The sequence below is a fragment of the Mauremys reevesii genome, linkage group 12, assembly GCF_016161935.1.
Source record: "Mauremys reevesii isolate NIE-2019 linkage group 12, ASM1616193v1, whole genome shotgun sequence".
Lineage (NCBI taxonomy): Eukaryota > Metazoa > Chordata > Testudines > Geoemydidae > Mauremys > Mauremys reevesii.
This window is the reverse complement of record NC_052634.1, coordinates 6,478,763-6,502,739: the sequence shown is the minus strand read 5'-3', so window position 1 is coordinate 6,502,739 and position 23,977 is coordinate 6,478,763. Positions and strand designations below refer to the sequence as shown.

The 23,977-nt window shown below is 54.3% G+C and overlaps 2 protein-coding genes and 1 long non-coding RNA gene across 6 annotated transcripts; 1 reads left to right on the top strand and 2 right to left on the bottom strand.

The window, feature by feature from the left end:
- Positions 1-1,836: 1,836 nt before the first annotated feature.
- On the bottom strand, positions 1,837-8,099 carry LOC120375884. Its single transcript, XR_005586858.1, has 3 exons — positions 7,699-8,099; positions 2,907-3,046; positions 1,837-2,060 (listed from the first exon to the last, which is right to left on the bottom strand). It is a non-coding gene; the product is annotated as an uncharacterized LOC120375884 (long non-coding RNA).
- CCDC153 (coiled-coil domain containing 153) lies at positions 5,606-13,584 on the top strand. 3 transcript variants are annotated; one of them, XM_039496886.1, is made up of 7 exons: positions 5,606-5,656; positions 6,676-6,756; positions 7,766-7,831; positions 9,137-9,256; positions 10,310-10,402; positions 11,259-11,503; positions 11,826-13,584. In XM_039496886.1, exons 2-7 carry the CDS (start codon positions 6,690-6,692, stop codon positions 11,952-11,954), a joined length of 720 nt encoding a protein of 239 aa, XP_039352820.1. In that variant the 5' UTR covers positions 5,606-5,656; positions 6,676-6,689; the 3' UTR covers positions 11,955-13,584. The 3 variants fall into 3 exon arrangements, with proteins under 3 accessions (XP_039352820.1, XP_039352821.1, XP_039352822.1); XM_039496887.1 differs by lacking the exon at positions 5,606-5,656 and having other exon boundaries at positions 11,373-11,503; XM_039496888.1 differs by lacking the exons at positions 5,606-5,656; positions 11,259-11,503.
- Positions 13,585-13,667: 83 nt separating this feature from the next.
- On the bottom strand, positions 13,668-23,887 carry PDZD3 (PDZ domain containing 3). 2 transcript variants are annotated; one of them, XM_039496885.1, is made up of 11 exons: positions 23,138-23,887; positions 21,428-21,455; positions 20,580-20,644; positions 19,301-19,512; positions 18,510-18,696; positions 18,208-18,344; positions 16,971-17,175; positions 16,419-16,615; positions 15,967-16,170; positions 14,906-15,166; positions 13,668-13,804 (listed from the first exon to the last, which is right to left on the bottom strand). In XM_039496885.1, exons 1-11 carry the CDS (start codon positions 23,151-23,153, stop codon positions 13,760-13,762), a joined length of 1,557 nt encoding a protein of 518 aa, XP_039352819.1. In that variant the 5' UTR covers positions 23,154-23,887; the 3' UTR covers positions 13,668-13,759. The 2 variants fall into 2 exon arrangements, with proteins under 2 accessions (XP_039352819.1, XP_039352817.1); XM_039496883.1 differs by lacking the exon at positions 23,138-23,887 and having other exon boundaries at positions 21,428-21,620.
- Positions 23,888-23,977: the final 90 nt, after the last annotated feature.

Below are 23,977 nucleotides of genomic sequence, written 5' to 3'. Positions count from 1 at the left end.
TTTTGTTGACTTCACAGCTCCTCCCCAATTAGCAACCTACCCCCATCTTCCTTTGCAGCGAGCAGAATTATTGTACAGCCATCGTTCAAGAGCAGCATTTCCCTTTTTCAAAAAGCCAGGTTCCCTTTTCTTCTAATCGAGAATTTTCAGCATAAATACATAAAGAAAAGTCAGGAAATGGAGCAAGCATATTGCAGTCTCTCACTGAGTGTGGGAAATGCAAGGCTTGCAGGTTGACTTTGCTTTGAGAAACTGTTGACTAGAGAAGCTACCGCCTCTTAAATTGAACCCATGCCTTGAGGCCCCCAGGCATTGCTGGTGTGTTTATCTCTGTCCATTCCTCTGTAAAGAATAAAGATCATGGTACCAGCATACTCAGACATTCTTGTCAAAGTCATACACTTCTCTGTTCTCATGGGGTTTCTCTCCCACCCCTCCCACACGTTGTATAAAAATAGAAACTAGCCTTCAGTGTGTTGACACAACTGACCCTGCATCTTCTGCAAACAGAAGCTTTCGTGACCACACTTGGGTTTACTTTGTGACAAGCTGTAAAACACACATGTCCCAAGAGACCATGGCTCCTCTCCTGACAGGTGCTGAACTTTGCTCCCCAGAAGAATTCCCATTAGTGTGAGTGGGACGGCTCATGCGAGCAAAGTTAGGTAGGTTTGCAGGATCGGGATTGTCGTGTGTAATCCGTAGTCTGATGCAGTCCAACAGCTTTGGATCAGGCCCCTCTAGATTCACCCATCTTTGTGTAAATGAGTGAAGTCTGTCCCACTCCAGGTCAAGTTGTGACTATTTAAGTCCTATGTGTGAGCCCTTATTAGGGCAAGTAGTCCCAATGAAGCTAATGAGATCACTCTTGTCACTAGGGGTTGGAGGAGTCACATTATGGTCCTCACTGATATCACAAAATGTGTATCTTTACACTTAAACAGTAGTATAAAATTTTAAACAAGAAATAAATAAATCCTGCACTGGGTGCATGACTGAATTCCACAGAGGACAGACTCGGTGATTGCCTCTGCCCCCCATCCCATCAGGTATATCTGGGAGACAGCACACAGGCCTGAGTCTCATCTCACAGCAGTTTTCTACCAGAAAAAAAAAAAACAACCATGGAGTTTACTTCCATAGCGTTACCACTCCTGATTTGCAGCAGCACCACTGAGAATGAGAATCAAGCTAATTGCGTCCCAAACCTATATCCAAAGAATAAATCCTCCTGTAGCAAAAAAAGCCAGCTGTGGAGACGTGAAACTGATGGCTCCTGAGTGATGCCAGCTGTAATAAACATGGCCAGTTAATAAAGTGTTCTAAAACCAACATACTGGAGTCTGTTACTGGTTTCTTTTAGGATGTTCTATTTCGCAATGGCACCTAAAGCGAAACCTCCTCTGGAATTAATACAACTTCTTTCTTCATTCCCCCACCCGCTTCTGCAATGGGTCAGAGCAAGTTTGAATACGTGCAAAACAGAACTGAAAACACTCAAGGGAGATTACAGAGGGAGTTATGAGGGGAGAAGAGCAAAGCTGGTAGAACTGTGACTTTTTGGCAGTATTGCAAGTAATCAAAAATCATGAAATTGGCTAAAAAAAAGAAATAACGTGTTTGTTTTAAAAGTTGGGTTCTTTTCTTTGCCTTCTGTTTTTTGAACATTAAGGGAACATTAGGAAGTTTTTCTCCACAGCCATGAGGGCTAAAAGTTTAGTTTTTACTTTTAAATAACAACTGAGATTCTCAGAAAATAACATGACTCCAGGAGCTGAGGCTTTAAGGAGGAAGGCCCATCAAATACTGCAAACTGGGCAATGCAGTTTTTGCAACTTAGTTTGAATAAATAATTTATTTACATCCTAGTACTTGCTTACATTAAATTGTGTCCTTTCTGGGGATGTGGATCTCTTCTGTCTTTGTAAAGTCCACTTTTGGAATGTTCTGGAAAAATGACTCAGAGCAGCACCTTCCTTTCTCCTGCCTCCGCTTGGAAATTCAACTATTCCATGGTAACAGTGGAAATTGCTTGCAAGTTAGCAGCGGTGGCAACTTTCCTGCAGGACAGAAAGGACATGTACTGCTGCATAGTTTGTACAAGGAACATGTTCAAGACACACCATCTCAGAGCACCCCTTCATGTCATAGTATGAAATTGGAGCTACTATACCCCAGCTTCCCCACCACACTCTTCAACCTACTCCCACTGTAGAGAGATCAACCCCTTCCAGGGTAACAGAGACCTTAGGAAAAAGCACAAACCAAAGGACTCTTCAGCCCAGCCCCCTGCCCTCTTCCTTACCAGCAGGGCTCAGCTGCAAGAACCTCTCTTAAGGATCCCTGGGCTCTGGATCCAGTCTACCCCCACCCCGCCTACAAAGAGCTGTGGCAGGCTACAGTCCGAAGACAGCTCCTAGAGGCTTTCTAACCCCCCAGGCACAGTCTATCTACTCCCCTCCCCAGTCATCCTCAGCTGCTGGGCAGGCTTTCCCCCTCAGACCAACACCCCACACACATATAGCAGGACAGTGCTACCTGAACAGGGTTGAGTGGCTGCAGCCCTCCTGGCCCTTAAAGGGGCAGGCCACCCCGTTACAGGACAGGTTACAACTTCCCTGCCGTTTGGTTATACCACAACACTGCGTTGTGTGCCCACATTGTGTCGCCATTGCCTTATGCCACAGTAACGTTTCACAGGCATGCTCTACGTTGTGGTGCATTGCCTTATATCGCCACAGGTGTTGCATACACATTGCATGATGGTGCACTGCTTATCTAGCAACAATGTATTGTGCAATTCCTTCCACCAAACCTGGAGCTACAACGGTTTCATTGCGGTAAGTGAAATTCCCCCTGCCCAGGAGATCAGCTCACGGTCTAAGCACCACTTCATTCTCACTAACCTCATGTTGACCTTCTGCTCTGGGGATGTTCATTCCTTGTAAAGATTCCATTTCATTCCCCGATCCGACGTGTTGTACCAACAGGCCAATGGACTGCTTTCAAACATTGCAGTTGCGGGGGGGATACGCCAGCTCACCTCCTATAAATCAATGCACATTAACATGAAACTCACAAACTTTATTCCATTGCCCTTCGGGGGCTGGTAAATATTTCTGTAACAGACAACTCCCTGCTTGGCTTTAAGTACCTGGGAGAGTTTTCCTAAGGATTATACTGACCTCAAATATTTCCACATCAATTGAGTGCCATGTTCTTGAGGCTTTTCCCCTTAGATACTAATGCATTCTGGCTAATATTCAAACCCATGTGACCACCACAGGGTGTCACAGGCAACCCAATGATGCCACCACTCCCCAGGGACAGAACTTGTGGGGGTTAGGCTCTCTTTGTTGGCTAAAACATAACCACCACTATGGACCTGTTCCAAACCCCATTCAGATCCATAGAAAGACTCCTGTGGACTGGAATTGGTTTTAGATCTAATCCAAAAAGGCCAAACCCTGCAGACATGGAGTGATTGTGTTACTGGCACATCTGCCTCCGGCATCATTCAGATCTCCAGTAAGGGTCTTATCATTTAACCAGAATTAAAGTGAGGGTAGAGCTTTGTCACTGACCTACTTTGTGAGCTTGGTCACTTCACTTATCTGTGCCTCAGTTTCCCCATTTGTAAAATAGGGGTAATGATGCTTGTAAAGTGCTGGGAATCTACATCTGAAAAGGACCTGGTACAGTTATTAAACTGCTGCAGTACTTTACAGTACCATTCAATATAGTGTCAATGTATGTACTCATCCACTGTAAGTATTATTAACTATTGACATAGTGCCATGGATTTATATGGTGCTTTGGAGACATGGCCTAATACATGTTCCTTGCCCCAGAAAGCTTATGACAAAAGCTAAACAACCCCAGACTCAGGGTAACAGTGCAGGACCGGGAGGGTGAGACGAGGAGATTGGTGAGAAGGAGGAAAAGTAAAGCAAAGGAGTATGTTTTAAGGAGAATAGGGTTTGGCTGGAGAGAAGGGTGGAGCCTGTTTGAAGGACAGAGGGGTGGTGGATAGATTTAGATACAATAGTTGGATTGCATTTGATAGTTAGGTTCTAGTTCCTTTCTCAGTTAGACCGCTGTAAATCAGACACTACTTCACTGACGTGAATGGAGTTACACTGATACAAAATCAGTGTGAGATCAGAATATATTGGGCCAGATCCTCAACAAGGGAAAAATCATCTGCCCAGCTGGGCCATTCTACAGCAGCTGAGGATCTGGCCCATTGGTTAGACAGATTCTGATCTCACCCTGGCTTTACCCTGCTGTAACTCCATTCACATCCATGGAGTTACTCTGCTTGACACCAATGGATGAGAGAGGAGAGCTAGGTGCTTAATGTGTAAAAGCAAGAGAAACAGATTGGAGGAAATGAGCTGAAAGCTTGAGCGTTCCTGCATTCTCTGGGGCAGTGACGACGCTGCAGCTCAGGAGGCACTGCCAAAAGTAATACATCCAGAGTTAACAAATGTGAGGCTCAGTCCTGAAGCCCCTACTCAGGCAAAACTCCTGTGATTTCAGAGCAGAGTAAAGGCTTGGGATTTGACCTATTGAGGGTAAAACACTTAGAGCTAGAGCCTCAGGCAGCATCAGTCCGCCTAGCTCTTACTTCAGCCAAAGAACTGGCTCAGATTGCATCAAACTTTGTATCTTCTACATGCGCTGTGGCCATTAACACTCCCCCTGGGTGGTGGATGACTTTGATCCTCATTTGGACACATGGAGAAACTGTAGAGAGGGGAAGTGACCTGACCAAGGCCATATTGCACGGAAAGCAAAGCACGTTCACCCCTTGTGGAACCACACTCCTGGGTGCAATGCTGTGTTTACGTGTAAGTCCTAAAGCAAGTGCCACCACCTTAAGCACAAGAACGATCAGTTTGGAAAAAAAAAATCCCTCTAGGCTTTGATATTAGGGCCGTTCCTCTTTGTGGCTTTCAAGGTCTGTTACCTTTCTGGTCTAGGGGATTCGGCTGTATCCCATTAATGCAGCTGCACAATATTGCTCTGAGATTTCTGCAGTGACAAAAGGCCCCAAGAACTGTCGGCTTTTTCCCAGCCAATGCTGCATGTTGAACTGGAGAAAGGGTGTGTGTGAGCGAGACTGAGCATGACTCTGTGCATTCGTGTGACGGTGCATGTCACGGTATGCCATTGTTGGACTGTTTGTATGTGTATGTGTGTACGACACACGGAGCGACACGGTGTTTGCCATGTCTTCTCCCATTTCACCACCTTAGCTGTAAAGGACACATTTTCTCTGACGGCTCACAGGCAGCCTAGCTGCAAATCTGCCAGTTCCTGATTGTGCTTTAACCCTCCTGTTGGAGATCATCTCTGCCAAGCTTCCCTTAGTCACCATAGCAGCAAACAGGCCTGCTGCCTAGCAATGTAAAGCTCCTGTCTTGCACTGCCAGGATAGGCTCCCAGACACCAAGCCACTGGTTTTCCTCACCGCTGATTGGCTTGCCCAGTGCTACTCACACAGAGTTGGTTACATTTCCTGTTGGATAACTGCGGCATATCAAGAAATAATAAGCTCTTCACTTCCAGGTATTCAGGGGGAGTTAATTGTATCTTGAGCGGAAATTACTGTTTAAAAGCCTTTCCCCTTTGGAGCTCCGCTGAGATCTACGTAAGCAAAAACAGAAGCAAAATACTGATGCTTTTACTGCAGCAAATGGAAAAAGTGGTTGCATGTGATGAGCAGGAGGAGTGGATCCTAACGGTCAGAGGCAGGGTCTGGGAGTCAGGACTCTAATTTTAGTCCAGACTGATTTCCTTTGTGGCCCAATGTGAGTCACTTCCCTTGTCTGTGTCGCCGTTGGCCCCAGCTGATAGCAAGTGGTTTGAGATCCGGGGCTCAAGGGTGCTGCAGCATTGCAGAGAGACCATTGTGAAGGCTGCAAGGTGCTGTGGAGGCCACATTTGTGGATGCTGCGCAATTCTAAAGTCTTAAGCTGAATTTGTGTAACAGAGCTTGGGCTGAGCCCTGAGGGCTGGATTCCGAGCTGTGTTAACAGCAGTGCAGATCTGGAACATATCCATTGACTTCAGTGGAGTTATTTCACTTTACACAAGAGAGATCAGAATCAGAGCCTAAAAGTGGGACGGAGGAGAACTGCACTGCCTTGGAGCTGGTGCACTGGGGCTGAGAGCTGGGATAATTACACTGATACAATGAGCTGGGGAGGCTGAATACAGAGACAGTTGCTCTGAAGCAAATGCCTGAGGCTAGGGGTAGGACTGTTGTACTGGTTCACACTACCCTGGCTCTGAGTGCTTGATCAGTTGCACTGCAGAAGGAACATCAGTGACCTGCTCTGTAATTGCCTCTTTTAACCAGTGCAGAATGGTCACTGGACAGTTACTTTTCCTTTATTTTGGGTAGCCTTTTAGCTGTTCCTAGACCCCCATTCCCACTCCCTGAAGGTGCAGCCCAAGATCAGGGTGCATGCTGTGGTCCCACCAGGCCTGGATCCCAGGCACAACGTACATTTAAGTTTGCTATGTGGACTTGCCAGATTGGATTGCTTCTCTAGTCCACTACCTCATCTCCAACAGCGGCCAGCACAGACAATTCTGTACTGAGCTGCCCTTGGGGAAGACCATGAAGCACGGGCGTCAATACATCTTGTCAATTTCTATTTGCAGAAAAAACGCAAACAATGGCCCCCAGGAACAGAGGGAAAGGGAAGAAAGGAGGGAAACAGAAGAAAAAGAAGAATGTGGCAGGTGAGTGTGGAAGAGAGTCCCTCATCCCTGTTTCTGTACTCCGGTGTCCCACGCACAGTGCCAGAGGCTGGCTTTGCTGCTGGCTCCAGGAAGCCCAAGCTGGGAACGCTGTTGTGTCAGTCCAGCTCTAGTGCTGTCTCATCCTCTCTCCCCCTGCGCCCTCGCTGTTGGAGCCGCTCCTACATTCTGATGAGAAACAGAAGGCAGCAGCATCTGAGGGCCTTTCCTAAGTGGTTTAATAACCTCCCAAGCCAGGCGGAAGCTAGGAATCAAAGAGAGTGGCCCTCCCAGGCCCCTACTTCTCCCGCTGGGCCTTTAAAATGGAACCACATGGCATTGTGCGGTAGGGACAGGATGCTGGAAGATTGCTAGGCACACATTTGTGGAGGGACCTCCTCAGCACGTACACATCCAGGAGACCCTGCTTTAGCCAATGTCCATGAAATATAACCGCCCGATTCCAAGGGAAATGTTCTGGGTAGTCCCAGGCATGCATTCCCTATGGCTGCCACAAGGGGAGCATCCAAAAGTGGCACAGGAACCGTTAGAGCATTGCCCTGGCTTTTTTCCAATTGATGACCCAGGGGATAGGTCACAGGCCGTGGTTCCTACACTGAGGCAACTCTGATTCAAATGCAAAACTGTTCCTAGCTTTCACATGGCAGGAGGGTAGGCGAGTGCTATGGGCCAGACTGTCCAAAGAGCACCCTCCCCTGCCTGGCACGAGTCAGGCCCTTGCCGTTTTGAAAATCTGGCCCTAAGCGTCATAGCAGGAGTCACTGGAGGCTGAGCGCTGTTGAAAATCTGGCTCTTATTTAGATGCTTAAATGGGAGTGGAGATCTTTGGAAAATCTGGCCCTTTGTTGTTCCTGAGCCCTTGAAAATCCAGCTGCAGGGTGGGTGAGGAGCCAGGATTCCAGTCTCGTGCATGGCCATGCTTACCTGGAGCTTGTCTCATCCTCTGCGTCAGATCGGCAATAACAGTCTCTCTTTCACTCGCTTGCTGCAGAAAATGAAGTGGAGGAGAAATACAGGAAAGCAGCCCTGGAGGTCGACATCCTCAAAGAGCACCTAGGTAAAAGCCTCATCTCTTTCTTTGGGACATGTGTCCTGCTACAGCGGGGACTGGTAACAGGTGGAGGACTGGACTGAGGGGAGTTTTCTTCCTTCAGAGGAGAGACAACTGCTGGAAGCCACCAAGTTTCCCATATGGGATCAATCACTATCCCTCTGCAGAACTTTCTGCTTTCATGGTAACGAGCCCAGTGCTGCTTTCAGTTACACCAGTGTAAATCAGCAGTAACACCAGCGAGGTTTCTGCCATTGTACGTGAGACCAGTCAGGCCCATTGATTTGTATCTCCCCAGCCCCTTTCCACTTGAAGGCCTTCCAAACTGTTGTATAGGTTATGCCTAGGAGTCCCTCCCCCACCCCTGGAATGCAGCCACCCCTGGGGTGGAACCCAGCCTCTGTTTCACAAGGTGCAGTGATGCTGTGCAACAGCTTAGGACAGGAAGTGAAGAAAAAATTGCGATTGCTATTGAAACTGCAAGGGAGAATTTTAGGGAAGCAGGATGTACTCGGCCAAGGGTAATTAACCATGGGAACAACTTACCAAGGGTTGTGGTGGCTGCTTTTCCACCACCAGAATTTTAGAAAAACACCCAGTCTTGATGTACAAACAATGTGCTCTAGTTCAAAACTGGCGTTAATTCAGGGAAGTCGTATGGCCCATCTAGCAAGGAGCTCAGACGTAGTGATCACACTGGGCCCTGCTGGCTTTACAATCTATGACTGAATCTGTGAATTTGGCCAGTCAATCAGGGTTAGTAACCTGGGCCCAGATCCTCAGAGGTATTTAAGTGTCTAACTCCCATTGAAATTGGTGAACGTTTGGTGCTTAAATTCCTTTGAGTATCTGAGCCCTAGTGCTCAGGGAAAGTGCAAGGGCCCATTGGTGACCACAGGCGGTCAAGACCTTGGTTCTCCATCAGTGCTGGAAGCTGGCACGTCCAGCGGTACATCGCCCCCCACCCCCGATGTTGTGATCACAACTGGTACCTTGCACTGAATCACCACCATCCCGGGCAGCTCCAGAGGGCTCCAGTGCAAGTGCTGTGAAGCTCAGCTCATAACCGTTAGCAGCGGCCCTCTGAGCACGAGGCACGGAAGATGGTAGAGAAGTGCCAGGTATTGTGGCCCTTCGCACTCCCTTTGGATCCAGTCCTGCTCTCACATGGAAGTGTGTAGGGGTGTCCCTTCCCCAAAGTCACAGACTCCGGGGGCAGCATTGCCGGGTATCCACCTGGGGGGCAGCGCGTCAGGGGAGGGGAGGAGGTTCCATCCTCTCTGTTGAGCTATGCATCTCCACGGCCGGCAGCCCTCCGGAGGGACGTGGCCAGGCAGGCGAAGGCTGACAGCGAAGGACTCAAGCAGAGGCTGCTGGAGCTGGAGCAGGAGCTGGAGATGTCACGGGACGACAAGAAAGACATTTACGAAGGTGAGGGGGTGGGGCGCTGTTGCCTAGTGCTTGTGGGGTGTGGCATCCTGCTGCTTTAAGAGGGAACCCCTCCATGCTTCTTCAGTACCGCCTGGTGGGGAAGCGACTGGGAGATGATAGCGGGCGGCTACAGCTGGCCAAAGCTTGAGGGCTGCCTGAACCCCCACAGTTCTTCCTAGGCAGGCAGAGGCAGCTGCAGCCGAAGGCCATGTGCTCCATTCCCGCCAGACCCGGCGCCTGCTTTCAGTTGTCCCAAAGAAGCTGGGCTTGTGGACAAACTCCCATTGCTCCCCCACAGCCATCCCTACATGGGGCTGCATTGTCCCTCGGAGGCCCCTCACATCCTCCGCTGCCCATCCCTGCAGAGCTGCGCCCCCCTGGTTCTATTGGCCATACGCACCCTCTGAGTCGGGGGCCGACGCGCCCCCAGCGGTGGGCTGAAGAGCCGTAACCTTTGTCCCCAGGTCTGGACTCTAGACTCCCGTCACGTGGAGGGCCTCCACTGGCCTTTTCCATTAGCAAACGCTTCCCTCTTCAATAGCTCTAACCCCTGCCAGGGCCTTTTCTTGAAGGCAACGCTCAGCCAGTGTGGGGGCAGTACCTAAACCCTACACTGCTTTGGCTCCCTGCAGCTGGCCTTATAGGCAAAATGCCCCCCTGGGGCTCTCGTCTGCACATACAGCCCCCCTGCCTTTTGGTGCTGGTGGGAGGAGTTGATGTCCCTCACAAGGAGGCCCTCGGCCGGGCCGAGAGGGACAGATGGTTCAGTGGTTAACCTGAGACCTGGGTTTAATCCCCTGCTTTGCCACAGCCTCCCTGTGAGACCATGGGCCTGTCCCTTAGTCTCCCCACCCCCAAAATGGGGTAACAGCCATGCTCTGCCTCCCGGGGTGAGGATCGAAATATAACAGAAGGGGGCAGTGATGGGCCCCGAGAAGAGCCTGTAACAGACAGGAGGGGAAGTGTGCCCGCTGGGGTGCAGTTTTGTCCCTCTTGAAGAGTCACCATGTTTGGCACCTTCCTCTCCCCATCCTCGTGCCCTCGGACGCTCAGAGATGATCCGGCAGTACCAGGAGCTCCAGCGGCAGACAGAGACCCGCATACAGCAACTGGAGACCGAGACAAAGCAGCTACAGGAGCAGCTCGGTAGGGCAGCCTGACACTCTGGGATGGAGGGAGGTGATCCAGGCCGCTGGGGACACGCGCGTTGGCCAGCAGGGAATTTCTGAGACACGTTGTCACCTGCTGAATGGCAATTCTGGGAATGTGCTTCTCTCTGGGACCGGCAGCATTTCCCTTGCAGGCTTAGTAGGGCCCTTGGAATCCAGGCTGGGACCTCTTCCGTCCAAAGGGAACAGTAAACAGCGGGATCCCATCTTTGATCTCATAGCCTGGGCACCTCTCAGCCCTGCACTCTCTGCCGACATCACTGGGAGGAGATCTCTTCCCCGCCCTCCCCAACCCCTCATAACCCCTGCAGTGCTAGGAGAGCGAGCTGATTCTGCTCTGCCTCATGCATCAGCTGTAGGGAAATCCCGCATGCAGAACCCCCTTTCCCCACTGAGTGACAAACCACCTCTACCCAGAGCTCTCTGCTCAGGAACCACCTGCTGCAGTCAGATAGCAATGGAGCTTTTGACGTTGTGGTTCCTAGGGGTTGGAACTCCCCCACTCTTCCCTCCCCAAAACTGTCTCATGCCAGTTCCCCTCCCCGTTTGGGAAAAGCCTCTCAACCCCTTCCCAAGGTGTGCACTGGTCTCAACACTGCTGGGCCTCACCTGGGTGAGCTCCTCGCCCCTGGGCTTGTCTTGGTGCTGTTTAGGGAATGCCCTCTCTCCACACACTGCCAAAAATGTGATGCTGATGCCCGGCACCCTGGGCCCAGGGCAGAGGGCACTTTGTCATTGACACAATCGCTGTGGTGCATTCACCTGCTCATCTGCCCTCAAGGTCAGGCCAGCCCCAGCTCCAGTCCTGATTCTTCACCTCCTACCCCCTGCAGCTGTGACGTCCAGGCTCCTGTGCTGGGCTCTGCTGCCTGCCATCCCCTGCAGCTATTCAGCATTCCAACTCCACTGCCCTCCTCCTCTCACTGCCTGGTCTCTCTCCCTGCCAGCAACGTGCCGTGAGGATATCCAGCAGGCCCGGGCAGAGAGAGAGCAGGTGCTGGGGGAGAAGGACCAGACCATCGCCGAGCTGCAGGGCAAAATCAATGCCATGGAGACAGAGTATGAAAAGATCCTGCACGTGAGTCACTGCGCCAGGCGTCCGACACAATGCCTGGGGGGTGGGAGAGCCCAGTCGGACCAGGCCAGGGATTGGGCTGGAAGATTCTCCCTCTTCTTAGAGGAACCTGCCAGCCCTGCTCCACAAAGCTGGGGGTCCTATTTCCAGTTAAGAGTGGCTACCTGCTGGTATCTACTCCGGGTGTTCCCAGAGTGTCCCCCCCTGCAGCATCTAGGCACCCAGCTCCAGAGCCTCCCCACTAGACCCCTAACCCCCTGCCCCAGACGAGGTGCCCCCTTAGCAGCTGTTCTTCACCTGTTGCTTCTCTGCTCTCTCCTTCCAGGGCAGCCTGGACCGAGTCCTTTCCAAGCTGGCAGCCGCCCAGGGCTGCTGGGAGAAGGAAGCCACAGCCATGCACATGGAGCACAAGGAGAGACTGCGAGAGTTCGGGCTCAATCCCCTGGAGATCTAGGGCCCTGGTTTACACTGGGGCAAGGGGCCATGAAGACCCCCCAGCATGGCCAACCACTAACCCCTCAGCAGTGGCAGCTGGGGTGTTTTGCCTGACAGGGCCAGCAGATATTCTCCTAACTGGGGGGAGTGTGGGAGGAAGGGGGACTTAGCTCTAGGGGAAGGAGCTGGATCAACAGCCCTGGAGACTGGTGTCCTCCAGCCCCAGTGCAGCTCTCTCGGCCCCATGCCCAGCTCACCTTGGCCTGGGCCCCCCAGCTAGCAGGGAGAGAACAGTTCAGTCTCCCTGCCCCCTTTGCTCCTTGGCTTCTCTGCTGAGACCGGCCCTTCCCGCTGCCCCCAACCTCCTGTCCCTTCCCCGAGAGTCCCATCAGGTTCACTGCTTCTCAGAGCAGCTTAGGTAAAATTTTTTAAATGGTTTTAATTGTGTAAAATGAGAATAGAAGGAGGAAGTGGCAGCCAGCTCCGGTGCAGCAGGAGGGATGGACGGCAGCAGCTGGGCTGGGGCTTGCAGAAGGAAAGGTCGGGGAGGGGCACAGCACAACACAAGGGGCCAGACCCTCAACGAGCTAGTTGGGAACTTACACAATGGAGGTCAGGCCCCAGGCAAAGGGAGTAACCATTTGGGGCCCTGGCCCCTGCATGCCATGCAACTGCTGACCCCACCCTCTGCTCCCCCAACCCCCAGCATACACAGTGCTCCTGAGAGGCGGGCTGTGCTCTCCCAGCAGTGGAGGGCACGTGTGGCCCCGTCCCCTGCAGATTGAGGAGCTAGCCTGGATTCTCCCCCATTGCCAACTGGCATCTAGAGCCCACGTCAGAGAGGTACCTGGGTGGAATTCAAGTCTCTGACCCGCCGAAAGGTCCTCTCCAGCCCAGCTCAGCCTGGGCAGGGGAGATGAGGAGGCTGCTGGCATCTGTACAGCGTTAGAATAAAGATAACCGCCCAGCCAGGCAGAGTCATCTCCAGGCCCCAGCGAAAGCAATGCCAGCAATAACCCACTGCCTCTGGTTAAACATCGCCAAATGCTCCCACATCTTCTCCCAGGAGACTTTCCACCAGCCCCCCAAGTCCCTAGAGCCAGCCCCACAATGCAACTGACTCCACTTTACACCAGCAAAAGGTTTGGGCCCCCAGCATATAACTTGCTGCCATTCCTCCCCCCGCTAATTCTCCACTCTTAATGGACAGCCCGGCCCCTTGCATCTCTTGGGCCACAACCTCTCAGCAGGCAGGCAGGGTTTCACTGCCGTTAACCTCAGCATCTCTCCAAACTATGCAGCTGGAGAGGTTAACTGTAAATGCCACAATTAGGACCCAATACAGCAGCTTTACTGTCTCCAAACCTCCATGCTTTGTTGCAGTGCCCCAGGTACAACTCCTTGGTAGAGCCAGTGCTAGCAGCAAAAGGGGTGAAGAGACACGATTGTCCTTCAGTTACACATGGTGCCACTGTGTCTGTTAATAAAAAGTTGATGTGAAGCTTCAGCCAGGTGGGTGATTGGTTTCCCTGAGGTGCAGGCCCCTGGGCCTCCTTGTTTCACTGACCTCACCTGTTCTGGTCCCTGCTCCCATGCTGGGCCTGCCCTTAATCTGTGAGTCCAATCTCAGGAGAAGTGGCAGCTTTAAAGTCCCAAGATCAGCTGATTGGTGCAGCGGCTCACCAGGAAATCAGATCAAGGGAAGAATCAAAGTGCAAGTTATCATGCGTGCAAAATCGCGTGTCCAGGGTTGGTCTGGGCTGTGGTTTGAAGCCGCTCCAGAGCTGGGATTGCGCTGAGAACCACGGGTCCAGCACAGAGTGGCTAGAATGACTGGCTCAGTCCCTTCCATTCCTCACACCGTGGCCCCTGCGTGGAACAGAGAAGTGTCAGTACCAGTCAGTTACGTGGCCCTTCTGGAGACCCTGAGCATAGGGGCCGTCCAAAGGGAGACTGGGGAAGCAGCAGAGGTGGGGGTTCCAGGTGGCATGTGGGACAGTGAAGAGGTTTTTAAAACCATGGCCCCACCTGCATGGAGGCTCCTCCCCCTTTGCTCTCACCTGCCCTGTCTCACTCAGTTTGCAGGGGTGGGTCAAGCACAGTTTGGTTACTTCTGTCACCCCTGGGATTCCCCCCATCCTGGCATCCCCCCCATGTGGCTTGGGGGCCAGATAGCAAGACAGGGACTCTGATTTCAGTCTAATAACCATGTAAATCCAGAGCAACTGAAGATAATGGAGTGACTCTAGATTTACACCAGGGGCTAGAAGGTGGAGCAAGTTCACTTAGTGTTCCCAACCCAGGTTCTGCTCCCATGTACAATGGTGTAAGTTGGAGCAACTACACTGATTTCTAGGCAATTACAGCCAGGCAACAGAGCAGAGTTTGGCCTGTCGCATTTGTTCTGAATAACGAGTCACTGACGAGCTGGAGGGACGCTGGAGAGCAGCAAGCAATGAAAAACCATCCCAGGTGCGGAGGGAAGAGCGTGGCTGTTGAGAGCTCCTGCCATGGGAAGGGCGCAAACGCCTGGTAGGGAGAAGAGTTAGCAAGCCCTAGGCCCGGAGGAGCGACTGAGACCTTATCTGCACTGAGGTTTTAGCCCTGGGCGTAGCTGGGCTGGTGCAGACAGGAGTCACACCAGTGCAGGGCTGTTTGTAGCACTCCAGCTCTGCCAGCGGCTACAGGCCCCAGTGCAGGGAAGCCCTAAGGAAAGGAAAGCGGAACCTTAGGAAGGGGCTCCCCTGGAACCATCTCCTCGCAGGCAGGGGAGGGAGCCCCATTGCTTGAGACTAAACCCCACAGCGAACCATCCTGGCCTGGCTCTTGGGCCTGCCTGGGCTAATACGACAACTCCTGCTCTGGCTTCTCCGTAGAGTCTTGACCCCAGGTGAATGCACTGGCAGGGCGATGTGGAGCTTGGGGAGATACATAGAAGGCAGGTGCAGGACCAGCCTTACTCACACTCACCTGCCTAGAACCCAGCAGGGCCTCAGCCCTGGCAGCAGCATCGCCGCCCTCTGCCATATCAGCCGTGACAGCGAGGTCCATCTCCCCGTAGCTCCTCAGCTGCTCCTGCTCCATCACCAGCAACGTCAGCTGCTGGCCACGCTCCTTTATCCTCCCCAGCACCTCTTCGTAGCTCGCCTGCTCCACGTTCCTCCCGTTGACCTCAATCACCACGTCCCCCTCCTTCAGGCCTGCTCGCTTCCCGCCGCTGCCCACGGCCACCTGGGAGACAGCAGCCATGCTGCTCAGGTGATACTCAGCCTTCACCGCCCCTCCGGCTTCTCAGCCATGCAATCCAACGGGCAGGCCACAGAGCTGGGTCAGAGACCCCTGCTCCTGACCATGCTGTGGGTGCGGCGGGGGAGTCACGCTCTACCTGTCCAACCACCAGCATGGGGTGTTGTCCGTTCAGGGCCTCCTACGCCCATTGTCCAGGGTGGGCAGGCTGTACTGCAGCCCTGGGAGGCAAAGCTTTTCCGGCTGATCCTTCTAATAACCACACTAGGTGGTTCTGCCCAGTGCCAGCCGACTGAAGATCCCACAGCACTTTACACACGGCCGAGTTAGTGAATGCAATGGGACTAGAAGTCAGGAGTCCTGGTTCGCAGCCCCCTGCTGTAACTACTCCCCTCCCCTCCCCGAGCTAGGAAGAGAACCCAGGAGTCCTGGCTCCCAGCCTCCAGCCCTGCTATACCCCCTGACTCCATTCCCCTCCCAGAACTGGGAAGAGAACCCAGGAGTCCTGACTCCCACCCCCTCAACCCCACCAAACATTGCTTCCAGCTGGGGATGCAGCTCAGGATGCCAGACATGGACAGCCAGGGACACAGAGGCCTGTTCCCTGCTCAGTCGCTGCCTTGGGGGTGAGGGGTGCCGGGCAGGGAGCCTGAGCCCTGTGAGCTACCCATGCCAGAGGACAGTGCCATCTGGAGCCCCTAGGCTCCATGTGTGGGGGTCTGAAGCTGACTGGGATCATTTGGCCCACCCTTGGCATTGAGGCGAGGGGCACTGAGGGGAGTTACCTGCGTGATGAAGATCCCTGGCTTGTCGGCGACAGTCCGCAGCTGGAATCCGTACCCTTCCGGCCCCATGTCAAGGTGGCAGAGGCGGGGCGTGCCGACTGGCGCGCCATTTCCCCGAGGCATGCTGGGATGGGATCCTGGGATGGTGTGAGTGCCCGATGATGGGTGCCCATCTTCAGAGAACAGTAGCGGGGACAACCCAATCTGGAAAACCAAGCAGGCTGAGCCTCACAGCTCCTGGGGTCCTGAGCCAGAGGAGAGCATCCCCGAGGCCTCTATTTTGACATCCCACATGGCCATGGGCATATAGTGACCCAGCCCCAGCACTGAATGGCAGAGGGTGCCCAGGGAGGAATTTCTGTGGGGCTGCTGCCCCCAAAAAGGGCAGGGTTGGCATCTCTCCCTGCTGCCCATCAGCCCTCACACTGCGCCACGATCCTGTCGGGACGTACCGAGCTGTAGAATTTGTCTCCATCCGGATCGATGACCAGCAACGTCACCTGGTTGCTGCCGGCGCGGATCATGTCCACCACCTCCTGGTGGCACAGCCCTTCCACACCCTCACCGTTCACGGCCAGGAGCCGGTCTCCATCCCTCATCCCCGCCCTGTCGGCTGGCAGCCCAGTATCCACCTCACTCAGGAACTGGCCTGCACGTGTTGGGGCCAGACCCAGAGAGAGAGGGAGGAAGAAAAAAGAAAGAGGAGAGGAGAGAAAAGGAAAATTGTGAGTGTGACAGAGAGAGAGAGAGAGAGAAGTTAAAATTTCTTTACTGACAGGGTCCATACTGTGGGGCTGGCCCTCTCCAGCTAATGCATTGATCCTCATGGGCAGGAGGGGATTAGGGACAATATCCCCCTTTTACCGATGGGTAAACTGAGGTAGATGAGTGACCTTGGGCAAGTCCCTAAGGAGTCAGGGTCAGCATCTGGAACAGAACTCATGGCTCCCAGGCCTCTGCGATACACACTGATAGCCCTAGCTCCCCATCCTGGGCCGCCTTACCCATCATCCCTGAACTGCGCTTCTCTTCCTTCAGCAGGAACCCGTAGCCGTCTGGACCTTTCACCATGTGCAGCTTCCTGGCCTTGAAGGGCAGCGTGGCGGCATCGGCCATGGAAGCTATGACCCTGACACCCTGCAGCCGGTAGAACTCCTCCGACTTGGCATCTATCACCAGCAGGGTCACTTTGCTGCCACTCTGCTTGAGCTGGCTCCGAAAGAAACACATGCACACAGAGAGCCACGTGGGCCTGGTTAGAATCAGCACAGGGCCCCCCGCCACCCTCCCGCAGGGCATAAGCCATGGTAAAGCCTGGAGACCATGGGGCAGGGACAGCCCTGGGCATCGTGCCTTTACCATGCACATCGGAACTTGTGGAGCCAGATCTCAGAGCACGGAATGTGGGGACAACCAGGCATTAACCTGGTGGGGAATCTCCAGGGTGACGGGCCCTTTGTCCCCTGGGAATTGTCCACTGCCATCTGCTGAGTGTGGAGCCGGAAGGTGACCGGATCTGTGACTTCAGACCAGGGGTTGGCAACCTTTCAGAAGTGCTGTGTCGAGTCTGCATTTATTCACTCGAATTTAAAGGTTTTGCGTGCCGGTAATACATTTTAACGTTTTTAGAAGGTCTCTTTCTCTAAGTCTATAATACATAACTAAACTATTGTTGTATGTCAAGTAAATAATGTTTAAGTAAAAGTAAAGTAAAATGTTTAAGAAGCTTCATTTAAAATTAAATTAAAATGCAGAGCCCCCCGGACCGGTGGCCAGGACCCAGGCAGTGTGAGTACCACTGAAAATCAGTTCACGTGCCGCCTTTGGTACGCGTGCCATAGGTTGCCTACCCCTGCTTTAGTCAGACAGACACTGCCTGCCTTAGATGAGGTGTGATTGTGAGGGGGAGCGGGGTGGAGAAGAGGATGAAGGCTGTGAGGGAGGGACAGGCAGATGAAGAGGGAAGGCAGGGACAGGAGAACAGAGGTGAAGGAAGGGCAGAGGGACAGTGACTGAGGAATGGTGAGTGGGAGCAGAGAGGCAGACGAAGGGGGCCCGATGCAGGGCAGAGAGGAGTTCAGTGATGGGTGGGTGGGAGGGAAATGGGATCTAGTAAGGCAAAAGGCAGCAAGTGTCTGACAGACACGTTCCAAGGACATGAGGGGAGACTCGGGCCAGTCCGCAACCAGGCGGCCCCGCAGGTCACAGCCTGGCAGTGGGACGCTATGCCTGGGCGTGTACCTTCCTGGTGAGCCGTGTGTAAGTGTAGTTCCTCACGCTGGCCCCGTTGAGCTCGAGCAGCCAGGAGCCAGAGGGGACACCCGCTTTATCCGCTGGGCCGTCGCTCGTGACCGACAGCCGGAACGTGCCCTTCACACCTGCACAGAGAGCAGAGCAAAGAGAATGGGACAGTGCTGGGAGGCCCAGCTGGCTCTGGTGCGGGGAAGCGTCCCGCACCGGGAGGCCCGGCTGGCCCTGCCAATGGAAGCAGGCAGTGGAATACACACAGGAAGCACTGGCAGGGTTTTGACGTTTTCTTTTACCTTCTGGAGCTGAAACGCTGAAGCCGAAGCCACTTTTGTCCTTCACGACGTGGCAGAGCCGTGGCCTGGTGTGGCCTGGCAGCAGCTCTGCCAGGTTCTTGTCGAGGGCTTTTGCGACTTCGTAGGCATTGCCATCCAGGACTGCAACAGCCACCTGGTTACCACTGGCCTTGATCTTCTGCACCACCTGCAAGAGAGCCCACACACATGGGCCCAGGGCCGGGGGCTCCAAACACAGGTCTCGGGAGGGATGTCATGCTGGCAGATGGAACTAAATGGACAGTCCTGGAGACGCTAGTTCTCTGTTTGGCCACAGGACAGGGAGAACCTGGGCTGCAGCAAGACAAGCTTCCCAACCCTGCTGTGCCAATGTGACTCACCCCTGCTAGGATAGAGAAGGGGGCTGTGCCTTCACGGCCTGCCCACGCTTTGGGCTAATGCTGCCAGCAAGGGGCCAGGGGGAGTGATCATTTTCATGCTGTGGACATTAGGAATTGAGCTGAGGCCCAGGAAACTCATTTCACGGGAGCCACCCAACCGCTCTTGGGAGACAGACTTGAACCAAAGCCCAGATCCCAATACACTGGAGCTCCAGGGGAGTTCGGTTCTGGAGCCAGATGTTATGGCTCAGGCCCATGCCAGGTCTCTGCTGGCTCCTACCATGGACAATCAGAAGGGTACAGTGTGGGGCAGCCAGTGCCCCATGGCAGTTCACCCCGTTAACCAGGCTGAGCTGCTGGCGCTAGTCACAGACCTCGACGCTCAGCCCTGCCCACCAGCCCACTCCTTACCCTGAAGTGCTCCATGTTGTCCACATATTCACCGTTCACCTCCAGGATCCGGTCCCCATCCTGCAGGCCCCTGCGCTGGGCCATCCCCCCGCACACAACCTGCCGGATGATGTGCCCCTTGTACCCCACCTCCTCACGTAGGCAGAACCCAAAGCTCTCCCCATCGCCCTTGGTCAGCAGGTAGAACCGTGGCTTCTCTGCACCTTCTGTATCTGAGGGGAGAACAGAGCCTGTGAGTGCCACGTGGTACCCAGGCTGCCACCGTGGAGGGGGACATGGGTAGGCAGTATGTGGGGAATCAGTAAGCGTGTAAAGCTATTAAACTGGGGTACCCTCCCTTCCCATGAACACCCCCTCTGGGGAGTCTCAGCCATTCAGGTTTGCTAGAGAGAGGCAGGATTCCCCCTCCTCCGGGCCAGGTGGGATTCTAGTCTCTGTTCAGTCTTGTACCAGCTGAACGCTCACGTGCCTGTGTGTGTTCCGCCCTGCGTCTTTGTGCACCTATCCCAGGCACTTCTGTATATTCATATCATATAGATAGTGTCAGGACACATGCGTCTGCATACACATGTCCGCCTGTGCTTATGCACCTGCCTGGACCGCTGTGTACATGTAGACACATACGTGTCTCGTGTGTCTGCGCCCGTAGGTATTCGTATCACACTGTGGGTGCATATGGATCCACATGCGCACCTCACTGCATGTGAATGCACATCCCGCTGCATGCAATTGCCTCCAAGCAGGGACTTGTCCCCTCTGTGGTTTCTCCTCATCCTTCTACATGTGGGGGGAGGGTCACTGGGGTCAGGGCTCCCTTGGTTTGGTTTTGCCAGAAGAAGAGAAGAGACTCACTGAACCTCCCACCCAACAAAAAGATTGCATGCAAGGTGGCCTCCATCCAGGTCTCTGTCCCCGCTTACAGAGGGGTGTGGGTGCAGTGCAGGCAAGGGTCTCCAATCCGTGTGTGTGTGGCGGGGAGGGCTGTTGGCAGGTCTCTCAAACATGGAGGGCTCAGGAGAGGGGACTTCTCCTTTTACATGGAATCTAAGTGCCCAAGAAGCATCAGCCATGAACAGTTCTGGTCACCCATGGGGCTGCAAGATGGCCTGCTGGTGGGCGGTGTCACTACAGGTCATGTCCACCCGCCGCCTACCCGCCCACACAAACACAGCCCCCAGCCTGGCCCTGGAGGGAAGGGATGCTGCTGGGCCTAGTTTCTTCTGTTTGCTCGTGAAGAGGAACAACCCCACCCCACAGCAAGCCCAGGGCTGCCGCTTACCGGAGTCCTCTGCCAGTGACAGGGCTGGGTTATCAATCCCATCTTTGGGGTTGAATTCAAATTTCCTGAAATGACAAGAGAAGAAACAAAGTCAATCTACAGCAGTCAGACCCATTGGGCCCCACTCCAGCTCAGTGTGCCATGACATCACACCCCAGCAACACGGGCAGCAGCTGGCCTGGGCCCCTGCTGTGGGGAATCCCAGCCCCATCCTGCTGGGAGCACAAAATTTCTAGGGGAGCAGGCAGGAGGGGGATGCATCTGCTGTCTTCTTCCTTGGGAGAATCTTGCCCACAGACTCCAGTGATCATATAGAAATGGAGGGGAGGGCGAGGGACCCTGGAGGGCAAGGCAGTGGGAGGCTTCAGGGTGTGAGATGACCATCTCAGGGGTCAGGAAGGAATCTCCTCACACCCCTGCCATGCAGCATGGCAGAACCAGCCAGGTGCTGTGCTGCCTTCCCTTGTAGCATCCAATATTGGCTGCAGCCAGAGGCAGCAGACCAGGAGTCCAGTCCTGCATGAAAAGCACTCTCTTCCTATTGCAATGGGTGACTGGTGTGTCTGTACACCACCTCCCTCTGAATCAGAACTACTCAGCTGCATGTCACGGCCCCCATACTGCTAACAGCTAGGGGAGATTCGCCTTTGGTCTGAGCTTTTGGAGCAAGGGGGGTCCTCACTGTGCCCGAGAAGTTCCCAGGAGCCCCTGGGAACTGTGAAGTCCCACATGCTCGTGGAATTGTCACACTCCCACACACAGGCACAGGAAGCCGTTGGCATGAGACCAGCAAGCCACCCTTAGGAGACCAGCAATACCCAAGTATACAGGAGTAGCTCAGCACTTACAAGGTTAGCTCCTTGGTATCCTCAAGTCCTGCAGAAGAAAAGGCTCTGAGGTCAGACGGTCTCTCTAGTAGCCGTGACATTGCCCACCTCTCCCGGACTGAATTCACATGCCCACCCCCTGCCTGGGGCTAGCAGATCCTGCTCCAGCACATGCCCCAAGGCACTGCCATGGGAGGGCCCCACAGGGACGCTGACCCAGCCTCTTATGGCTAGTCCCCTTCCAGGGGCTGTAAGCAGAGCCCAGACTAGATGGGCACAAACACAGCTCAGGTGCCTCCTTTCCCACAGGCTGGACCCAGCGCCCATTTCAGGTGGACGCCAGTTCCTGGGCTTGTCAGGAGGGGAGGGAGCCTTGTCCTTGTGCACCCTCGTGCCTGCTTCTTGCCCGTGTGAGGTGGATGCCCTGGGGAAGCACAAGCACACACAACACAGCTTTGCTCCATCCACCCCATCCCCACCCCAAACCAGGTGAAATGGGGGTGGAGGGGAGCAGGAAACCTAAGTTGGGATCAATGAATCAGACGCATTTTGTAGGACCACAGCTTCCTAAGCAGCAGCTCTCTGCTGTGGAGCCAACTGTGTGCGCAGAGGGTAGGGGGAGTAAAAGGAGTCAGGGGCATGTGTGAACACGTCCCTCCCAGCCCTTGCAAGGTGTTTGCATTTGCTCAAAGTTGCATAGGCCATGGAGCCAGCGGGAGAGAAGGGGTTAAGCAGCGTTCCTCTCAACTTAGTCAGTATTGCTCCAATTGTGACATCTCAACGTCACTGAAATTTGACCGGGCCACCCCTCCATCCAGACTGTCCAGATAGAGGGGCAGAGGGTGCTGTACGGCCTTCCCCTGTAGCATCAAATATTACTCCCCTGTTCCCGTAGGGCACAGCAGAGGGGAGCCCGCCAAGAACGTGACTTCTGGCAGCCCTGGCTCATGCACTGTGTGGGGAAGAGAGAGGGGATACAGGAGACCTGGAGCATCTGCGGGTGGAGGGGCTGTCAGGGACTGGAATTTGACCCCCTGATCCTGCCCCAAGAAATAGCTGAAGTGCTGCCACTGCTCGCTGGCTAACTGAGGCTCAGTGCAAGGAGTCCAACCAGCAGGGAGCAGCTCTGGGGGTGCAGTCTGGACCCGTTCTAGCCAGTGGCACTTACCTCTGCATTTCTGAGCAGCAGAACGCATCTCACAGCCTTCACCTCCACTTAACTGGGTACTTACTACCCCGCCCACCCTGGCCTGCTGCTGCAGGAAGCTGGCCGGGGAGCGAGGAAGGAACGAAACAAGGCCTGAGCTGTGGTGCTCACAGCCAGGGACGCACTGTCCTCAGGGCCAGTAGGGGTCAGGCCTGAGCCTTTGCGAGAGGCAGGACAAGAGGGCAATAGGGCTTAGGGACAAGAGCAGAGAGTAACTCCTCAGGGATAATGCATTCAGCCCCCAAAATACCAGCCCGAGAAAGCCAGCCCTAGAGAACCCACAATCCCATGGAACTGGGGGGGCTGCCTAGAACCCCCAAATAACGAGTCATCTGTCTCTCCAGATGTCACCAGGACCCCCAAGAATCCCTGCAGCCACCCACCCCCACCAGAGGTCTGTGAAGAAAGCCACAGGTCCTTGGTTGTGTGTGGGGAGCACGGGGGGTGGTGGGCAGGTTCCTCAGAATCAACCCCCTTTTCCCCCAGCTGCTTCCCACCCCCCGCCATAAGCCTCAGCTCCTTACCTTGCTTTTGCTTCATGGCTGTGGCGACGGTGCAAGGTACAGCGTGAAGAGGCAGGTGAAGCTGGTGTCCCCGCCTCCTCCAAGACTGCACTGGTTTAATATTTAAACAAGGCTGGAGTCTTCCCCTGCGCTCATGAGTCTCAGCAAGAGGGAACAGCTCCCCTCCGCTGACCCCTCCAGGTCACATCTCAGCCAGCCCAGCAGTAGGGGGCCGTGGGGTGAATGGACTTGGCCAAGGTCAGGCAGCAAGTCAGTGGCAGAGCTGGGAATGGAACCCAGGAGATCAGGCTCCCAGTTCCAACTATTAAAACATACCCCCTCCTCAGGACATAAAGAGAAGCTGGGAATCTGGACTGCCTAGTTCAGGCTTCTCTTTCAGTCTCCATGGCCCATTCAATCCTTGCCCTCTGCTGAGGTGGTCAATGGTGGGTGGTGGGTTCTATGGATCAGCACCCCCAGACCCAGTTCATACAGGGCACCAGACAGCTGTCCAGAGGAATGACTCTAGTCACTGTGGTCCCAGGCCAGCGTGGAGAGGGGACCCTGGAGGGGAAAGGCTCCATTATCCACCCCCCAACCCAGCTGAGGCAGCCAGGCCAGCCACAAAGCCAACCCCCAGGTGGCCCCATGCCCGAAGCTGCTTCACCAGGTTAAGGCCTTGCAACCCCCAATCCTTCTCTGCTACCGACGAGCCACGAGGTGGGTCCCTTCCTCATCCCTGGATTGCTTCCCCACACCATGCCCACATAGCCTGGCTATGGCCAATCTCCAAGCCCCTCCCCTTGTCCCCAACCAGCCCATGAAGTGCCAAGGAAATGTGTCCCCCCACCCCACCCCTTC

What these genes read in the sequence shown, in the direction of transcription:
- CCDC153 (XM_039496886.1), top strand. Translation starts at nt 6,690, where the DNA reads ATGGCCCCCAGGAACAGAGGGAAAGGGAAGAAAGGAGGGAAACAGAAG. An exon ending in CATCCTCAAAGAGCACCTAG is followed by an intron (nt 7,832 to 9,136) that starts GTAAAAGCCTCA and finishes CACGGCCGGCAG; the next exon opens with CCCTCCGGAGGGACGTGGCC. An exon ending in AGTATGAAAAGATCCTGCAC is followed by an intron (nt 11,504 to 11,825) that starts GTGAGTCACTGC and finishes CTCTCCTTCCAG; the next exon opens with GGCAGCCTGGACCGAGTCCT.
- PDZD3 (XM_039496883.1), bottom strand. Translation starts at nt 21,507, where the DNA reads ATGTCACGGCTACTAGAGAGACCGTCTGACCTCAGAGCCTTTTCTTCT. An exon ending in GAGACAAATTCTACAGCTCG is followed by an intron (nt 16,171 to 16,418) that starts GTACGTCCCGAC and finishes TTGGTTTTCCAG; the next exon opens with ATTGGGTTGTCCCCGCTACT. An exon ending in CCCTGCTGGGTTCTAGGCAG is followed by an intron (nt 13,805 to 14,905) that starts GTGAGTGTGAGT and finishes TGTTCCACGCAG; the next exon opens with GGGCCACGGTGTGAGGAATG.